Below are 19,097 nucleotides of genomic sequence, written 5' to 3' on the forward strand. Positions count from 1 at the left end.
TAGTGTATTCAGTAGATATAAAGTAAATACCGCAACAGAAGGAAGACAAATAAGAGTTGGCCAAGACCTACACAGTTCTTTCCCAAATGAAAAAAAAAAAAAACAAAAAATTCTAAAGGCCTTTAAATACATAGAATTTCAACACCTTTAAAGCCACAGTGGGATACCATCCCATATTCACTAGAATAACTGAAATAAAAAAAATACTGATGTACAGTAACCACAAGGGCAGGGTACCGCTGACACCTCAGGAATGGACTCGGTCTCTAGGTGGGCTCTGCCTTGTCTTATCCCTTATGGGTTTGCCCATAAGGGAGACAGGTCAGGAACCTGGCTGGGGACCAGCTCATGATGGCAGGTTCACCTTAAGATAATGGACTTTCTTGTCTCAGAGTCTCCATCTCTTATTGTAGTACCTAAACACAAAGCAAAGTTGGGCTGGGTCACCTGCCTTTGTGAGCGCTCACAAAGGGAAGTGTAGTGATGTCTCTCTCTTCTCTTAGGTCTTTTTCCGTTGCTTTCCCTTACTCTTTTACTAAAGCTTCCCTTCCTACCTTGTGTCTGGTTTTAGGTGGCTTCCTTCTCTTCTGTACTCTCCTTCCTTTCTGGCCTATGAGATTTACAGCTTCCCTACACTAGGTTTTCATTTTAAACATTATTAAAGTGTCCTCAAGCTTCTGTTTGAGTCCATTCTTAAATTATTTTATTAATGAAACTAATGGTATTTCTTACTGCATTCCGGTCAGCAATTTATATTATTAAATGTCGGGGAATTATTGTCAAGTCACTGCTTTAGTGAAGTCTCACTTTGAGATGCTCAAAGTGATGTGAGTGAAAAATATGCCCAAGTGTTCATGGAACCTCGAAGGCAGAAGTGATGTAAGGCAAGAGGTGTAACATTTCTGCTAAACACAGAAACTCTTCCTCAGAGGGCACTTCTCATTGTCAAACCCCATCCAACTCCTGATTGGCAGAGGCTGACAGAAGAGATTAGGACAGATACATTAAATAAAGAAACAAAACCCAGAACAGAACCTTCTCCTGCCGAGATTTCCTTTAGGTTTTTGTTACTACGTTCCAAACAGAGCACAGACCACACCAGTTTCAGCTCTCTGGTCTGCTGAAAAACTTCTGAGAGGAACAGTTAAATCGCAGTACCACTTTCTGATGCTGCAGCTAAGAGCGCACCGAACAACCTGCAATTCTCAGCAGCTTGCTTTCTGACGCAGGCACTTTTCCAAAATAGCTGGGGTTTCATATCCCAGAGGGTGGCTTTCGGAAGAATGATCTCAAACTAAACATGTGTGAGATTTAACAGACATATATGGATTCATTTTGCTTTTCAAAAAATTTCTATACCTGCTTTACTCTTGATAATCTAAAACCTTGAACCTTCTCTCCATAGTACACGGTAACAGAGGTCCAAAATTCAGAATGTTACCAAAGTCATTTAAAATTTCATTTTCTAGTAGCACATCTTTTTCACCTACAGTGATGCCCCATCTAGGTAAGCCTGGGAATGGATCTTTCTGCTTTCACTACATGAGAAACTGAAGCACACATGTCTCTACACTCTGATTATCTGGAGAAGTTGATGATAAAACAATAAAGAACAAGTCTGTTAGCTAAAAAGGAAGTTATTGACAGTATTAGTCTTTTATAATGTTAGTTTTCATGGCTTTGGCTCTTGCCAAAAAACAGTCAACTATGTAAACAGTTTAAATAAAAGTAAACTGTGGTGTATGCAGAGCTCTCCAGAAAGTACAGTTGATCCCTCAGCGATGGCCAATGGATGTTGGTCAGTGCTAGATATATGCAGATGTGATAAAAATATGACCTTGCTGTTATTGTGGGCAAGCTGAATTACTAGCCTTGGCCTTGTGCTTATCCTAGGGTCGTAAATTTGGAAGGAACATTACTCTGTGTTCTCAGATTTGTGGAGAGAGAGAAAAACCCCCACGTGGCTGTCTGCGTGGCATGGCCTGAAGCACTGCAGGCTGCTGGTGTGAGCTGAGCTCATCAGAACTGGCTTAGAAGGTGATAAATGTATGAGTGTTTTTACACATTGATTCCTGCTCAATCAGCGTCCAAGCCTTTTCTTCTTTCCTTGTTTGTTTCCACTTACAAGATACATACAGATCAACACCTTGGAAATACAGTGAATTCAAAGGCGATGTCCACATTTTAATTAGTTTGAAATTCTTGTAATTTCATGATACAGTTGTTTTATTGTGACAAGGCTCTTTCTAGATGGGTCTTTTCTTCCAAGAAAAGGATCCCAAGGATCAAATTGAGGTTTTAAGGCTTGGTGGAGACCACCACCTTCCTTTGCTGAGCCATTTCACTAGATCACATTTCCTGAATTCTACAATAAACAGTAAAAAATAAAGCCATCAAGTGAGAAAAACAAAAGTAAAAGTTGTGTATTTTGCTAAAAAAAAAAAAAAAAAGAAAAGAAAAGCTGGTTAAAGAAAAAAAATGTTTTTAGGTAAAAAGGATTTGTGAGTATGAATTATATACACCCTAAAATAAAAGATTGTTCCAAAATAGAAAATACAAGATGAACATACCACTAAAAAAGTTAAAGTAAATCATCAAAATGCCATAAAACTTAAAATTTAAGTAACAATTATATGCCAAGGCTAAACTGGCTATAATGAGAAGTCATTGAAATTCCCAAGGTCAAAATTCAATACTTTAATTCAGATATAGCAGCTGAATTTCTATTTAGAACATAGTTTTCTTAATATATTGTTTTCTTAAAATATTGTCTCTGGAATTGTTAGGGTCAGAGCCTGGGCTCCAATAGGCCTGAAGAGCTATCAGCCACACATCCTCAGCAGGCCAATTAAAAAAACAATAGTGAAACAAATAGAGAAGTGAGATTCTTTCTGATGTGGCCACTTTGGGAAGAGGAAAAGTGGTAAATAATTCCCTTCTCTCACCCACAGCCCACCCTCACACCTGAGCTCCATTGGTATTTAAATGAACGAGAGATACCAACTGTTAAACTTGACCAACTTTATAAGGAGAAAACATCTCCTTATAAAGTGCTACGCAGCCTATAAAAATATGGTCAAAAGACGGCTAAAGGCAGCCATGGCACACTGTTCTGAGGAAACTTTAAGCCTGATAACTAAAAATTCAGAATTGATTACAGAATCTTTCCACCGAGAGTTCCCAGACATTAATAATTAAAGGAACATGAGCTAAATCCAGCTGCTTTGATCTATTGGAAAAAGGAAAACACAGCCAAGGCTCTCTTCAGCCTAGAGGGAAAGACCACAGTGGTACTTCTAACCACCTCATGAGCTACAGCATATCAGGGGATAAATTCTTCAGTCCATGCTTTCCGCCTCACACTTGGGCTACTTCTTTTGAAGACACACCCCCATAGACTTCAGAAAACTTGGTCGCCTCCAACTACATCCATCAACTACTGCGCACCCCAGCAGTATTTTATCACGGATATATTTGTAACCAGGTAAAATTTTGTTCTCCTCACAATCAATCTCGTAACTTACTTTTTTTTTTTAACTAAGCACAGAAAGCTATTAAATTTCTCCTTCTGGTTTTAAATTGTAGTTTTAAGTAATTGCTGTATCTGTAAAAGGTGATTTTTTTTCCCTCCCATCTAACATAGTTTGGCAGCCACCTCCTGGTTCACATCACCTAAATACGAGCACGTCACATCTGTAATGTACAGACCGGTTCAGAAAGTTCAGTCTAAGCTATAATTACATTCTGTAAAGCATTTTAACCAGAGTAGTAATTATGGTCACTCTTTAATTATTTTTAAAATAGCAGAAATTTTAAACTTTATTAGTGTGTGTATTCTTTGATATTGTTCATAGATCTACAAATAGCAGAACTTACAAATGGCAGATTTTAACAGTTCAAGAGAAGTTTGCAGTTTGTTTCCTGCTGGTCTGCAAGTGCATGACAGTGTACTTCACATTTACAACTTTCAAGTTCACGGATGGGTCACTCAGTACAGGAAGACTTCAAGGACCGAGTGCGGATGGTCAACAAGGAGAGGTTAAAAGGCTTTGCTTAGGGTGTAAGTGCACAGAGCTTGAACTGTACAACCTTTGAGACCATTGCCAACACATCTTCTCTCTTAGACAACAAATTCAATTACCAAGTCTTCAGATGATGCTACCATTTTATTATTTGAAATTCAACACACACTAAATCCAGATGTTCCTTGGACAAAGTGGAGTTATATCTCAACACACACCATTGATTGAAAAAAATCTTAAATTGAGCGTGCACCTTGGCACAAGCTTGACATCCCAGCACAGCAGTATGGAACACCAGACCTTTGAGCCCAGGATTCTTGGGAAATTCAGCACACTGACACTTTGCAACAAAGAGGCAGTACTATGTGCATCGATAACCTGAGAAAAGATAAAATTTCAAAAATTTCATACTTCATGTGCTTTACTTTTGAATCAACACAAGTTAAAAAAAAACTACGTTGGTAAATTAGTGAGTATCCTTTTATATCTTTTCCTCTTCTCGTCCACTGTTGTATTAACATAATTTCTGTTGCTGTGAGAAAACGTCATGACCAAGACACCTTATCAAGGGAAAGGTTTATTTGGGGTTTAGAGTTCTAGAGGGGTAAGAGTCTATCACCGTCAGAGTTGCGAAGCATGGTGGGAGGAAGACAAAGGGGCCAGAAACAGCTACAAGCTCAGAAATGCAAGCGGCCAGCAGAGAACTGGGAATTGGAGGGGGCTTTGAGAGCTCTCCCAATTGTGTCCCCCAGTGACACATTTCATCTAGCAAGGCCACACCTACTAACTTCCCCAGACAGCCACACCTACTCGAGATCATTTATTCAAATGTCCAAGAACATGGAGGACATCTCATTCAAACCGTCAATTACACCCCAATAAACCGTTTGGAAAACTCTAAGGTCTCAGCTACTAAATTAACATAATCAGCTTTGGTTCTCACACACAAATGTTCTAGGTCTTGCAGTTCTCAAGTTGACTTATTTCCAAGAGTGACTCTACAAATCAGTCCTCTCTGTGTATAAGCCTTAAAAGGTGTCCCAAATGGGTGCTGAGTGCTTGCTTGCGGATTGAGCCATAGTCACGTGATGTGACAAGGCAGGGAATCAGGAAGTACATCTGTACTCAGTGAGTACCTGTAACTATGTCACAGAGACAAGTGTGTGCTTTGGGAATAGGTGTATCCTCATTTTAGACCACAAATAGTCTAACACTGGACTAAATTTTTACAAAATGTATTACAAACACTGTTATCTAAAAAAGCACTGCCAAGACAAATGTCCCAAATTAGTAGAGGAAGGCTATTTAACCAGTGACAAGCTACAATGTGAGTTCATGCCAATTTCCCCCACATCTGTTGGGTGTCGTTCAGGCTCTACTTCCTTGCCCTTTAAGGTGGGATGAGCTCCACACAGCTACCTGCCCCACAGCCAGGTAATAAAATCCGATTATTCACCCTGGTAGTGGTAGCCCACCTCTTTAATCTCAGCACCTGTAATGCAGAGGCAGGCGGATCGCTGAGTTCATGGCCAGCCTGGTATACACAGCTAGCTCCAAGATAGTCAGGATAATGGAGAAACCATGTCAATAAATAAATAAATAACAACAATAATAAAATTCATGAATAAAAATAATATTCTCCCTGATCCCTGCCTGCTATCTTCATCATTACTTTCCCCTTGAATTCCCTGCAAATTCCCTTTACACAATTCACTTACAGCAAGTTTAAAGTTAAAAATAACCTCTTCATACTTTTACAAAAATTACTATTTTCTAAGCTTATGTGATTCACTAATATCTACCTTTCAGCCAAAAGTGTTTCTAAGTTCTAGCCTTTTTTTTTTTTTTCCTTTCCTTTTCTTTCAACATTACTCTAGTTTTAACTCTCCTAAATAATATTTCTCAGACCAATCTGAAAAGATGTTGAAATGGTGCTTGGTCAAATCAGCCAGCCAAGAGGGGTGAGCAAAACCATCGGTAACCAGGGTAACCTTGTGGTTCCAGTAAACACGGCAGGGCCACTCTTTTCCTCAGCATCCGAAGCCACTCTCCTCGCGGGTTGCTGTTTTAGAACTACGTTTTACTTCAGAGTAAGAGGATTAAATGGGAGCTTTTTAGATAGTTTATAGGCATGGCACTTTTCAAAGAACATATAAATACGCTGTTTTAAGAAATGCAACACCAATTCGTTGTACTTAAAGTGCCTACTGGAAGTCTACCACATGCCACCAGTGAGCAGGTCCCTCATAAACTGAGGAAATAATGAGGATTGCAGGGACAGCGGGTTCTTGTTACAGCTTTAATGCATCACGCTCTCCAACTTGGACTGTATAATGCACACAGCGTTATTCAAGGGCAGACGGTACGCCTTCATTGCATAGATGCAGAAATCTGTGCATTTTCAAAAACGTTTACCTCTTAAGTTCAAAGCCTGTGCCCCCTCACCGACACCCCCCCAGCAAATACTGCTTCAAGCACAATACAATTTTAGAAATAGAAGCACCTCCCTATTACACACAGTGAGGTAGTCAGCAGGCTCCAGACTGGGTAGCCAGAATGCGAGAGGCTCCAGGGCTGGAAAGGCTGTTGAGGGAGGAGCCTTCCTTACTGCGCTTGGGAAGCTCCAGCCTTGAGAGGGAAACATAAACAAACCGTGTGCTAAGAGGAGGCACTGGGCCACCAGCCTGCTTCCCGTGGAGGCTGCATGGCTCAGTGTCATCGCTCTCCTTTGACTGCCGGACCTTGCCTCTTGACACAGACTTGGCTTGAAGTGGGTGCCCAGCTTTGCTGGCAGAGCTTGTAAAGATGGCAGCACCTGGAGTCCAGAGGTACTTCCCTGAGCGTCACCGTCCAAAGAACTAAAGCTCTAAGCTCCCCTGGAATTCAACTTGGAAGCTATGCTACCGCTTCCGGATGGATTCCTTTCCTTCTGGAGTGTCCACACGGAGTTGATGGGCAGGTCGGCGACTTCACAAAGGCCCGCGTTACTACCCGTGCAGGAGCAGCTCCACACATGCTCACTGCCACAAGCATGCAGGTCTCCCAGTAACATTGTATTTCCCATTCCTTGTCCTGGAGGTTCAGGGAGGAGTGTACAGACGGCACCCTAAAGCGGTGATTCTCAACCTGTGCGTTGTGACCCCTTTTAGAGTTCAATGACTTTTCCATAGCAGTCAGCACAACGCGAGACACTATATTAAAGGGTCGCAGCATGAGGAAGGTTGAGAATCGCTGCCTTAGTGTATGCTGAATCGCTTTGGTTCGAAGAGCCAAGGCACAAGGAAAGGGTGGTTGTGAACACGTGAACAGACAGAGCAGGCATACCTGACTCTCCCTCCATTTACATCATCAAGGACATCATTCATGTCAAAAAACACAGCCACTGTAACTTTCAGAGTCTCAATCACCCACTTCCACTTTATTTTTTTAACCACAGTAATCTTGTCCTTTATGTTACAGCCACCAGCATTTTGGTGATCACTCACAATTATTACTATTTTTTTTCTTTTGCATTCACAGCGATTCACAGGATTTCCCACCGTACAGTAGAGTCCTACAAAAGGGTTCCTCTGGTGGTATAACTTGTATAACTCCAATACTTATCAATTGTACCTGCATCTGACATCATCTACACAAGTTTTATTAGTAACACAGGGTAGCAGTCCCTACTGAACATAGACAAGAGGCCTACAGAGTAGGTGAGAACTGAGGACTAAGCATTTCATCAGCATTAACTGGAAGCGTGCCCATTCCTTGAGAGTAAGGTGTTGTGACTTCTCCTTTTAAAACACTGATTTACAATACAACAAAACATTTTAAAACACCATTAAAAATCATCTCTGTAAAAGCCTCATTTGTATTAGCTTTGAAGGAAAAAAAAAAATGCTCAGCAACAGCTAAATAATAATAATAATAAAGTTTTTGCATTCTGTTTAGATTAGACACCATCATCTGTGGCTTCTAACCACAAGGTGGAGCTGTGATGTCACAGTTTGGAAATACAAAACATGTAAACTCAGATGAGAATAATTTAATAGCACACAAAGTAAAAGGCTAACTTAATTTTGCAGTTACACACTATTTCCAGTGAATCAATTCTGCACCACTGATGCTTAGTAGGAAATATGCTTCCATTTGTTCAGTGCTGCCCTGGCTGTTACTGAGTCCTGCCAGGTGCAACCAGCACGTGAATGGTCTCCTTTGCTCCTCTAAGAGAACCTATTACAGTCTCGAAGTTCACTGAGCAACATTGTAAGGAGCATCTTTAAAAACTACTCTGAAAGTTATTCTGCAGTTATGCACAGAGCTGTAATCTACCACAAATCTACAGGAAACCATCTCCATTCCTTAATTCTAAGTGACAAAGTAACATCTACTCTTAGGATGCAGTTTGGAATGGTAACCTTTCCTATGGCATAGTTTTAATTTTAAATTAATGACTTGTTTGTTTTTTTTAACCATTATATAGGCAGAAATTCCTAATTTACAAAGACTATCAATATTCAAAGACAGTCACAGATTTTTCAGTGAAAAGAGAACATGCTAATTGGTCTTAATATATTACATGAACAAATATACACATCATAAATTTGTTAGCAATAAAGCCGCTCTCACAACTGAATGCAGGGTCTTGTACCTTTTAAGGCAAGAGCCCTTCCACTGGGCTTCAAGCCCAGTCCAAAGCTCAGTTTGCATTTTAGAAGTATACTTCCATGTAGTTTTCTACTCTCTTCATTACTTCTTAATTTGAATCCAAAGCTCATTTCTTCCATACATAAACACACACATGCACACACACACACACACACACAACCCTTTATGGATTTCCCTCTATGTTTTTCTCCAATGTCTTTTTCTTAATAGCAGTCCCAAGTCTATACTTGTTCTCTGAAAGGCCACAGAAAAACAGTGCTGACAAAGCCTGCTTTCATGATGCCTTAAATAATTTAATTTTCCAAAACCAGCATCTAGTGAAACGAAGCTATTTACACAGACTGGCTCTCCACTGTGAACAGCAGCAATGTTGAATTCTATTAGATTTGTCTGCAATTTGAAGAGATCTGTAATGTAAATGGTCCCATATTCTGAGTGAATGACATGTCCAAACACTAATACATGAGATGGGCTCTCGTGCTTAGCACGCAGGCGCATTAATCAGTGTATGCCCAGAGAGGAGCGCAGGGATCACAAGAAGCCCCCCTTAACACATGTAAGTAGGGTTCCCCATATTTTTACTTTATAAATTTACTGATAAAAAGCTAGTATTTTTTTAAAAGTGAAGCAGAACGGAGGTGGAAATACTAGAATATAATTAATTATCTATTCTAAGAGACAATATTCCTACCATTCCTATGTGAATTAACGGTTGGCAAAAACAGACCATAGAGGTGTAAAAAGAATGTGAATGAGAGGTTCTAGGTTCAAAGAGGAGCAAAGGAAAGGAGGAGGAAGGAAGAAAAAAAAATTAAAGAGAAGAAAAATAACTTGGAACAAAACAACCTTGTAAGGATTTGAAAGGCCTCTCATCAGACACACAAAAACGATATTCTGCCTCTTTCTTTCAATCATACCTAAATGTATTCACATAGTAAAATTTCAGTTATAAGGAAACAATAACAAAAAGCACAAAACCCATTTACCCTTCCAAGATCTAAGACCATTATGTTCCTCTCTAGAATATTTTACACACACACACACACACACACACACACACACACACACACACGGGGGAGGCGGGCAGGGGGAACAGTGGAAACAGACATGGATCTGTTTTTAACATAGCTGATATTGACTCTAATGGTATGACTTTTTCCCTCATATACTGCTATTTTAGAGACATCTGTCATTTTGTTATTCCTAAAGAAAGAATGCATGAATCATGCCTCAGAAGCTGCTCTGGGAACTCTTCCCATCAGTGTCTCACCGGTCAGTTTCTCCATCTACCCAGTAACCCTGTATTTTCTCATCTTTTAGTTTGTATGACCTACTTGTGGGAGGTTTACTCTCACTAATTATGATTCTAAGGTACATTCTGTATTATTTCATTAAAATGAGATAAAAGGGAAACCAGAAAATTTGCTAAGTCAGTTGTCTTTATTCAATAATTCTGGAAGCATCACATGATACTCCTTATGCCAGGCGGCAGCCTAATGTACTCTATCGCAGGAGCTAATGCTTGGCATCCGGCCTCCTAGGAACAGTATAGCACTGAGTGGAAGGGCAGCTTGCAAAAGAAAAGAACTCCATTCGCTTTACAAATGGTGCACCCGGATGGCATCAGTGCCCGGCCAGATCTACGTATGGTGTGCACTCTGCCTGAAGTGCAATTAAACTCCCACATCTTCAGCAAGACACTTCCTCAATCTAGTTGATCTACTTTGTATATTTAGGGCCACCGAGAAGGGAACCCGACTTCCTTACTTCCCGAGTCACTCTCTAGTGATCACCGCTGCTGAATCACTACTCTCATTGCTTGGGACATAACCTGGATGATCGCACAGACACCAGACTACAACTAGAAAAGCACACGTGTTGGTGAAATGTGTGGCTTTCGTTTCCACTCCTGTAAAACGAGTTGTATCAACTCCCTGGTCGCTGAGAGAGTAGAAATGTGTTGATTAAATTTAAATTTTAGGTAGCAACTTTGATATAATATTAAACCATCAGGCTAAATGAAAGAATTATGGCTTTTATATCCAGATATGCTTTCAGGCGAGTTTATAATACATTCGCTTCTAAAGAATCTCCAATAACACAGAAAAAGCACAATGTTTATTTTAAGTTATTTTATTTTTCATCATTTTCTAACACACAGAGTTAGAAAAATGAATTTTGGCACCATGAATAAGAACTTTCTTCAAGTTTAACCTTTAAATTAAAAACAGTAGCTATAGAAAAGATATTTAAACCTCATTCAGAGAAATATTAAAAATTGAAATAATTTTTGCTGTGGAAATTTTTTAAAAAGTGGGATAAAGCAAAAGTAATAAGACTAAAAAATGATAAATTAGATTATGGTGAGGGGAAAAAAAAAGCATGCCCCCCCCCAAAAAAAAATTTAACAAAGAACAACTAAGGCTAAATGTTACCGAAACAAGGCTCAAAAACTGTTTTCCTGATATAAAATTCAAGTACTTAAGAAGTTTTTAAAAAAATTATAAAATTTACTACTAATCTCAATAAAATTGTTTTTTTTTTTCCTCTCACTATTTTCTATATTTAGGAAAAAAAAAAACAGAAAGAAACAAACAATCCTGCTTGACATAAGGACACTTGGGAGTTTACACTTGAAGCACTTAGCAAAGCAGAAAGCCATGAGCTTCCCCTGAGAGCTTGCCCTGGAGTAACACAAGGGTCCAATTTCCAACAGAAAAGAGGATCTGCCTCACACACTATGTGTATTTCCAATGGATTCGCTCCCACTGGCTGTTTGCACTAGAGTTTCTTAAGGAAAAGCTTTGTGCAATATTTCTTTGGGTTTTCTTCCTAATTACTGAACAACAGACCCGCACAGAGGTCATCACGACTTAATAATTACGTACAAATTCAGTAATGTTTCAGAAATGTGGGTTTCCAGACTTGCTGATTTTCATTTATAACTGTTTTCTACACTTCTCCACACCGATAAATAAAATCTCAGGTTTTCCTTAAATAAGAAAATATTACTAGACTTATTTATTGTCATTCATGACTTTGTACCTAAACATTTCATAAACTGTTATTACTTTCAAAGACAATTAAAGCATAGAAATAAATACCGACGACCGTCACTTTTTTTTTCCTTTCTTTTCTTCTTCAACCTGTGTTTTAAGGCTCAGAGCAGACGTTAAGAAACATCAAACAATTTCCTATGAAAAGTTTTCAAATGCTTGGCCCAAAGTGAAGTTGTTTTGTTGACATTATTTAAATATTCCTCTCATCGTCTCAAGCACAACTTCAAAGCCATGTTCATGCCAGTCCTCCATCTCAGAGATTCAGTCCACGTTAAGTAAATAACTTAGGGATCTATAAATGACACGGCAATGTATCTTGTTCCATTTTTAACAGGAAGCCCTTCATGCAGATGTGTAAGTCTCCCAGGATGCATGAAACTCCAGCCTTTTCGTGGAGATTCAATGGAGCAATTATATCTTAGGAATTTGCATCCACCTCCCTAAAAAAGGTAAACACAAACAAACATATCAACAAATACATCAAGCTATCATTAGCTTACACTCTCAATCCAGCAGCGACATGCAGACCGTGCCATCTACACAGCCTTTCCCATAATCTCACAGTTCCGGAAAAAAATGTTTTAAATGTGTTTCATAATCACCTGAAAATCCACTCCGACATTATTTAGAGCAATGTTGATGGTAAATGTGGAGGCATCATGGTGGGGACGGAGGGAACGCTGTCTTTCGGGTGAGTACTTGACCACAAAGTTGAGCAGTGCGAACCCCTAGAAAAGCAACGCGGTAGATTTGCTTAACACTGGAAACACAGAAGAGCATGCCCAAGCAGGAATGAGGGAGCGAGCAGGCAGGAGGAGCAGCACAAGCACCTTTGTGTAATAGCCTGCGAAGACCTTCAGCGTGACTGGAGCAATGAACTCGCGGATGAAGTGGAGCCAAACGTGCTCCAGATCGATTTGCTTCATATGGATATCATCCGTCGGGACATTCTCATAACCGCCAGATATACGGCTATCCTGGAAATCACATGACTACATCAGGACAGTTTGTACTGGGTATCCTGACATTCTTTTTTCTCAATCAGGAACCGTAGTAAAATGAGCAGCTGTTGGATGATGGTGTGCCGTCTGTTTCAGTTATGAGAAGGAGATCACGTAGGTAGCTTAGCTTTGCTCACACCATGTGGCACATGATGTGTGTCGGCCGGTTGGAAACAGCTTTTCTACTTATTAACTGTAGATAGGAGTTTTCCTACAAAGTTGATAAAACGGGCTTCCCTAAGTCCTCACCCCACCCCTGAAAATAATCTAATGACCACCCTCAGGGTAGATTCTACTCATGTGCTCTGGGCTTCAGAGCCTCTGCAAACCCTCCTTTCATCTGGGGAAAGCCAAGTCTTTCATCGATTGCTTGCCACCATGCTATCATCTCTAGCTGGTGAGGTTCTCCTCAAAGCTTGAAAGCATCTCTTCCTGGTCAGCTACATAGCTGTGAGCCAACCTGGACAAATACAGTGAGAGTCCGAAGCAGCCTACTAAAATCACTCTGTAATATTAAGGAGCAGGCTGTCCCTGTGGCTTCTTACAGAGGCACACATGGAATCAATACTGGTATTGTTTCCTGCCAAGTTTTTGAACTCCGCATCAATAAAAAGCAGAATTACAGATTCCTCCTTACTATTTTACACGCACACACAAAATCACGCTGACAGTCAGTGGATGTTTGACATTTTCACTACAGTGCACTGGGAAGAGGAGCACAGGAAAGAAACACTGTCCTTGAGAAAGAACACTGATCAGTAAATACATGTATTTCCTAATCAATTCCAATCTGCGGGCACTGGTCCCTCATGGCTGAACAGTGTAATTGCCCTCATAAATGAGAAAGGGACCCAGGTAGAGACTGATTTTAAACCATCAGCAATCAGTAAAATCAGACTAAGTTTTCTTAATGGCTAACTCATTTAGTTTCTTAATGGCTAACTCACTTAGCTCAAGGTCTCAGAGACTCGTAATGAAGAAGGAAATCTCCATCTACCCCTCCTTTCCCCATTTTATTCTTTTCCATAAAATGCCAACTCACGTGATGCTTTCCCCCGGACCACTTGCCATAATGTTCCATTTCCTCTACTAACTCATCACAGGCTCTTTCAGAAAATATGGGAAACCAGAAGACATCCGGACAAGGCTGTAAAACAGTGCACCATTAGAAGACAGGGTAACACCAGCAATAGCTCTGAATATGCATGCATAATAAAAAAAAATCTTCACTGGAAAATAATTTTATCACATTAATTATAATGTTTCTTCCTCTTCATGCATAAAAAATGGTGTGTCACAGAGCACTGTTTTAAGAAATTTTCTTTCCTCAGAAACAACCCAAGTGGGTTTTAAACACTGAAATATAGCACGTTTTTAATACGTCTTTCTGAGTAAAGACTATTTAAGAAAGATAATCCATCGTTTCCCAAGGTGAGTTTCCACTGTACCATGCAACTCTCAAGAGTTCCCCCTGTTTCACAGGCTTGAAGGAGCTCCAGTGAGTCGAAGACCATGAGGTCTTAATGCTGAAAGTAAGCCTCATGAATTGTATAGTTTCTGCTAAAGTAATACTACTTCAGCAGGATTTTGTGGAAATTATACAAAAACAACTCTACATCTTACAACTAGTCGTACAAACCTGCTCGACTATATTTTCAGTGAAAATCTTTGAATAATCACGGTTTATGTATTTTTCCTTCCAATCCTAAAAACAAAACAAAACAAAACAAAAATTCACATTTAAACACATAACTTTCCACAATAAGTATATACACTGTAAAAATATGCAAATAACTTATAAGCAGCTGCGTATTGGACAAAATAATAATTTTCAGAAACCAGTTTCTATTTCAGCCTTTGTCTTTTTCTGTGTATGGGTACACCAAGGCTTTTACCTATAAAGTTTTATGTCTCAGGCTATTAAAATTGAATGGTAATATAACAGATGGATTTGTATGCAGTTTTTAGGAAATTAAAGCATGGCATGTTTTACCATAAAGAAGAGAACTGGGATTGTAATCCAGAGTGCTAAGGGTAGAAACAACTCCTTTCTTGGGTACAGATCTCACTTTCTGGTTGAGTTGGGTCATCATTTTAAATTTGTTGATGTTATTAAAGTCCCTAATGTTTTACCGGGCACTATCACTAACTTTTCATTTGAAAACACCTTTCCAGTCATTAAGTCAGTTACGATTTCACTGATCTTCTATAAACTATGAAAACGGGAAAATCTCTAAGTATATTCCGCCCCAGTACATCTTTCTGCTGAATTATGAAAGAATGGCAAGGCCATGGGAAGGTAAGGAGAGCCTGCTCAGCTCCGCAGGCTCGCCGTAACCTCTCAGGAGAGCTCAGTTCCCACAGGAACATACACAATGCGTGGCACAAACTGAAGCTTACCTGGAAGCTACAACCAAGTAATTCTAACCCTCAGAACATGCAAAACCTCAGAACCCAAGTTAAGCATGTAGACTCTATCCTCTCCATTAACAAAAGGAAACCATTTCAAGTCCCACCTCATGCAAGGTGAAGATATGCACGTAAAACAGGGAAAAGGTACTTTTAAAGTACCAAAATGCCTCCTACTCTCATCAGGTGGCTGGAGTCTTTGTAATTAAAACTTACTGTTGGCAAGGGGAAGATTGTGAAAAAGGAGGTAACTGAAATGACTAGTCAAGAAAGCTTTCTGAAAGGATACATATGCCAACCCTATTAAAGAAGGAGGTCGCTAAACTTAAAACCAGGCACTATTACTATCTCACTCAAATTTCTTCAATTTGAGAACACTTTTTTGTATGGGAGAAAGTTTCACTTTGCATTCTCCTTTGGTTATTATCTTTAGTATATATTTACAAATTTGCTGTAATACCTTATTAAGTGGAAAAATAATGGGTATTTTCCCCAAACTAACTTCTTCATTATTATTATTATTTACAATTTATTCACTTTGTATAGCAGTTGTAGACCCCTCCTTCATTTCTTCCTGGTCCTACCTTCCCTCCCTCTTCTTCCCTCATCCTTCTCCCCTAGTCCACAAATAGGGGAAGTCCCCCCCTCCACTGTCTGACCCTAGCCTAACAGGTCCCATTAGGACTGCCTGGATCCTCTTCCTCTAGGTTACCTCATCTGGGAGAAGTGATCAAGGAACAGGCAACCAAGTTCATGTCAGAGACTGTCTCTTCTCCCCTTACTAGGGAACCACAAGGAGACTGAGCTGCCTATGGGCTACATCTGAGCAGGGGCTCTAGGTCCTCTCGATGCATGGTCTTTGGCTGATGCATCAGCCTTCACAGGATCGGTACCGGAAGCAGCAGAAGGGAGGAAACAGGATGGGAGCCTACCACAAATGTTCTTTAGAAGACTCCACCTCCAAGCAGGGGATTGAAGCAGATGCAGAGACTCACAGACAAACTTTGGACAAAGTGCAGGGAGTCTTATAAAAGAAGGGGGATATAGAAGGACCCGGACGAGACAGAAGCCACACAAGGAGACCAACAAAGCCAAGAAACAAAACAAAACAAAACAAAACAAAAAGCTGGGCCAGGGGTCACTGCAGAGACTGTAGCAACCAAACCAACTTCTTGATATATGTCTCTGAATACGTGTGTGTCTTGCGGGAAGGGGGACAGCTGGGGAATGAACCTGATAAATTTTGCATGCTAGGGGAGAATTCTACTCTGAAGCCATATCTTAGTCACTGAGGTCTTTTTTTTTTTCCCCGCCTGTTTAAAAATGTTTATTGTTCATGGTTTTTTCTAAATTATGGTTAAGAAGTAGATAGTACTTTTGAATACCAGAAAGTAGAAATTTTGAGAGAAAGCAAAGAAACTGATAAATTCCTTCCTTTAAGGTGATGTGTGTCTTAACTGTAAAGTTCCTGGTCAAGTTTAGGACTACTATAGATTATAAAATACAATTGTACCCACTTAAAAACATTAATGTTTAGATATTACTACATGATTCATATCCATTTCAAGTGTCAGGAAGACACGCAACAAAAGAGTTGAACATGAACATACCACAGGGTTTTCAAATATCTGCCAGAGGTCATTGTTGAGATGAGAAGTGTTGTAATTAGCAGTTGATAACAGCCGTCCAAATTCATGTCTGTTAGAAATGTACATAAACACACCCTATGTACCAAAAAAAAAAAAACAGTATTAATCTCAAGGTACAGCACGTTAATCATGGGGAAATAAACAGATTGCATTAATTTCCATTTTTATAATATTTCATTCATAAACATGCACTTTAATTTTTCATAAGCCATGTGTTATTTAAAATAAATTGTTACAAATTCATTCAACACATAAAACTAATAGCACTAACGGGCAACTGAAAAGAAGAGGAGGGCTGGACTTTTGGGCTGTTCTGTTACTTTCTCAGTGACCCCTAGACACAGATAGAAGAAAAGATCCCTGTTTGAAAGCAGAAAAGTGTTTCAGACATCAACGGCCAATGAAGTGCATCTTCTTTTTAAGTGTATCTTCTTTTTGTCTTCGGTTCCTTTCAAAGAAACACATATTTTATGAGACCTGCAGGTGTAGGAAGTTTTTCCTCGGGGCTCTGTATTCTTATATTGCATTGTTTCAACGCTTAACACAGTTCTGCAGGCAATGTAAGGGCTTAAAAGGGGAGTCTCCTGTTTATGCCCTAAACCGCATAAATGTGGCAGACACCACTGGGCCAGGGATGTCCCATTGTGCCTGTTTTTGTTATAAAGATATTAGTGGCAAACAAACTCATCAGCAAGTTCCCAAGCGTCAGCTCTAATGGAGATGTGTTTTACAGCTACTTCCTTCTCTCTCCACAGCACCCCAAACCCTACAAAAATGAGTAAAAGTATTTGAGGTTATTTCTCTTACCTGCTAATTATAAAATGTAAATTACTTTAATGACCATTCAGCAACACTCTTCCAAAATCCCAAGGCAGACATATGAACAGATAAAGATCTCATGAACACCAACATTTTACCAATCAATGCAAAGGAGGCTCTGAAGGAAGTGGCTTTACTGCCACTCAAAACAGCATATGAAACATAATTATATAAAGAAAAATGAATAAAAATAAATAAAAATGACACCTTTGGGGGGCTGAGCATTTGGATTGTTTCCGGAGTAGGGGAGTCTTTTTCCCTTTGTAAGGTCTAAAATGAAGAGAAGCATTGGGTCAGTTGATCTGTGCACCCATTAGCCAGGCATCTTGGTAAATAAATATAGCAGCGCTGATAAAAAGCTGACCTTCTGAAATGTCCTCCCTGGACAACATGCAAAACAAGCAAAGCTTACAGAGCCCACAAAGAACTTCAAGCCTCCCCCCACTATTTCATTTTAACTTGTTTGGTGAAACACATATCCAAGCTCATTCCTTAGCAAAACGTCATTAGACACGTAATTAAGACAAAGGAAAAAAAAATGAGTAACAGAGGCCATTCCGGATGCGCTGTCGAGTGAAATCAGCCAGACATGAGCACAAATACAATCAAAGGGACTGAGGGCGTTCAATGAGTATGCACACAGGTAGACAGGCAATACAAACATACTGGAAAAAGACATGCCTTGTTACACTAAGAAAAAACACTTGCCAACTTTTCTGATATTACTAAGGCCATGACTGCTTTTCTAAATTGAGGAATGAAATAACAATATCTGAAACAGGAAAATCTTATAAATATGTTTTCTGAATAAAAACATATTTGTGAGTTTTGAAAAATTATTTTCTATAAGCATTTAAATCTTGTTGTAAAAGTACTTTCTAAAACACTAATGTATCATCAAATTTTCACAGAGATTAAATATATGTCCATAGTTTAGGGAACCTGCTTTGTAAGAGTGCACCATCACTAATATTATAGGATACACTTTCTTAAAAGAACAGCGCTTATTGTCGTTCTGCTTTTATTAAAGCCTTCTTAGGCTGCTTATGAGTCAAGCCTAGTCAAATATTTCAAAACTATGTTACAAACAGGGGCAAATTATTCTCAAAAATGATAGAACCAAAAAAATTGGCTAGTATTTATACATAAGGGAGAAAAATGGACATCCAAATACAGTGACACGCGGACTGGAAAGCAAGCCATCTCATCCGGCGTCCCAGCAAGCCCCGGCTGTGCACCTTACCATTTCTCTAGCATTGCGGCAAAGAGCCATATCAGGGTCCAGTTTATCGCGGACAAAATAGTTCCTTTCACTCATCTCTGATCGGAGTGTCTTTCCTTGAATTAAGTACACATTAGCCATGTATGGGACATTCCAAATTCCTCTGAAAGTAAAAAATACATTCCAAAAACACCGTGCATACAGATAAAAAAAAATGTTTCATGTTTACATTTTTAAGCAAATACTTTGTTTATGTTCAGGAT

The 19,097-nt window shown here is 39.4% G+C and overlaps 1 protein-coding gene across 2 annotated transcripts in view; it reads right to left on the reverse strand.

The window, feature by feature from the left end:
* Positions 1–10,792: 10,792 nt before the first annotated feature.
* Positions 10,793–19,097, reverse strand: part of Plod2 (procollagen-lysine,2-oxoglutarate 5-dioxygenase 2) — a 70,807-nt gene continuing 62,502 nt past the window's right edge. Inside the window, exons 13-20 of one of the 2 annotated variants that reach the window (XM_021642336.2) lie at positions 18,856–18,997; positions 17,820–17,882; positions 16,755–16,868; positions 14,375–14,440; positions 13,778–13,882; positions 12,565–12,711; positions 12,337–12,462; positions 10,793–12,174 (exon numbers count right to left, since the gene is read on the reverse strand). In XM_021642336.2, the coding sequence (XP_021498011.1) occupies positions 12,019–12,174; positions 12,337–12,462; positions 12,565–12,711; positions 13,778–13,882; positions 14,375–14,440; positions 16,755–16,868; positions 17,820–17,882; positions 18,856–18,997 (919 nt within the window). In that variant the 3' untranslated portion in view covers positions 10,793–12,018. The remainder of the gene's footprint in view (positions 12,175–12,336; positions 12,463–12,564; positions 12,712–13,777; positions 13,883–14,374; positions 14,441–16,754; positions 16,869–17,819; positions 17,883–18,855; positions 18,998–19,097) is intronic. The other variant, XM_021642337.2, reaches the window with a different exon arrangement.

Source organism: Meriones unguiculatus, chromosome 6, assembly GCF_030254825.1.
Source record: "Meriones unguiculatus strain TT.TT164.6M chromosome 6, Bangor_MerUng_6.1, whole genome shotgun sequence".
Classification (NCBI taxonomy): domain Eukaryota; kingdom Metazoa; phylum Chordata; class Mammalia; order Rodentia; family Muridae; genus Meriones; species Meriones unguiculatus.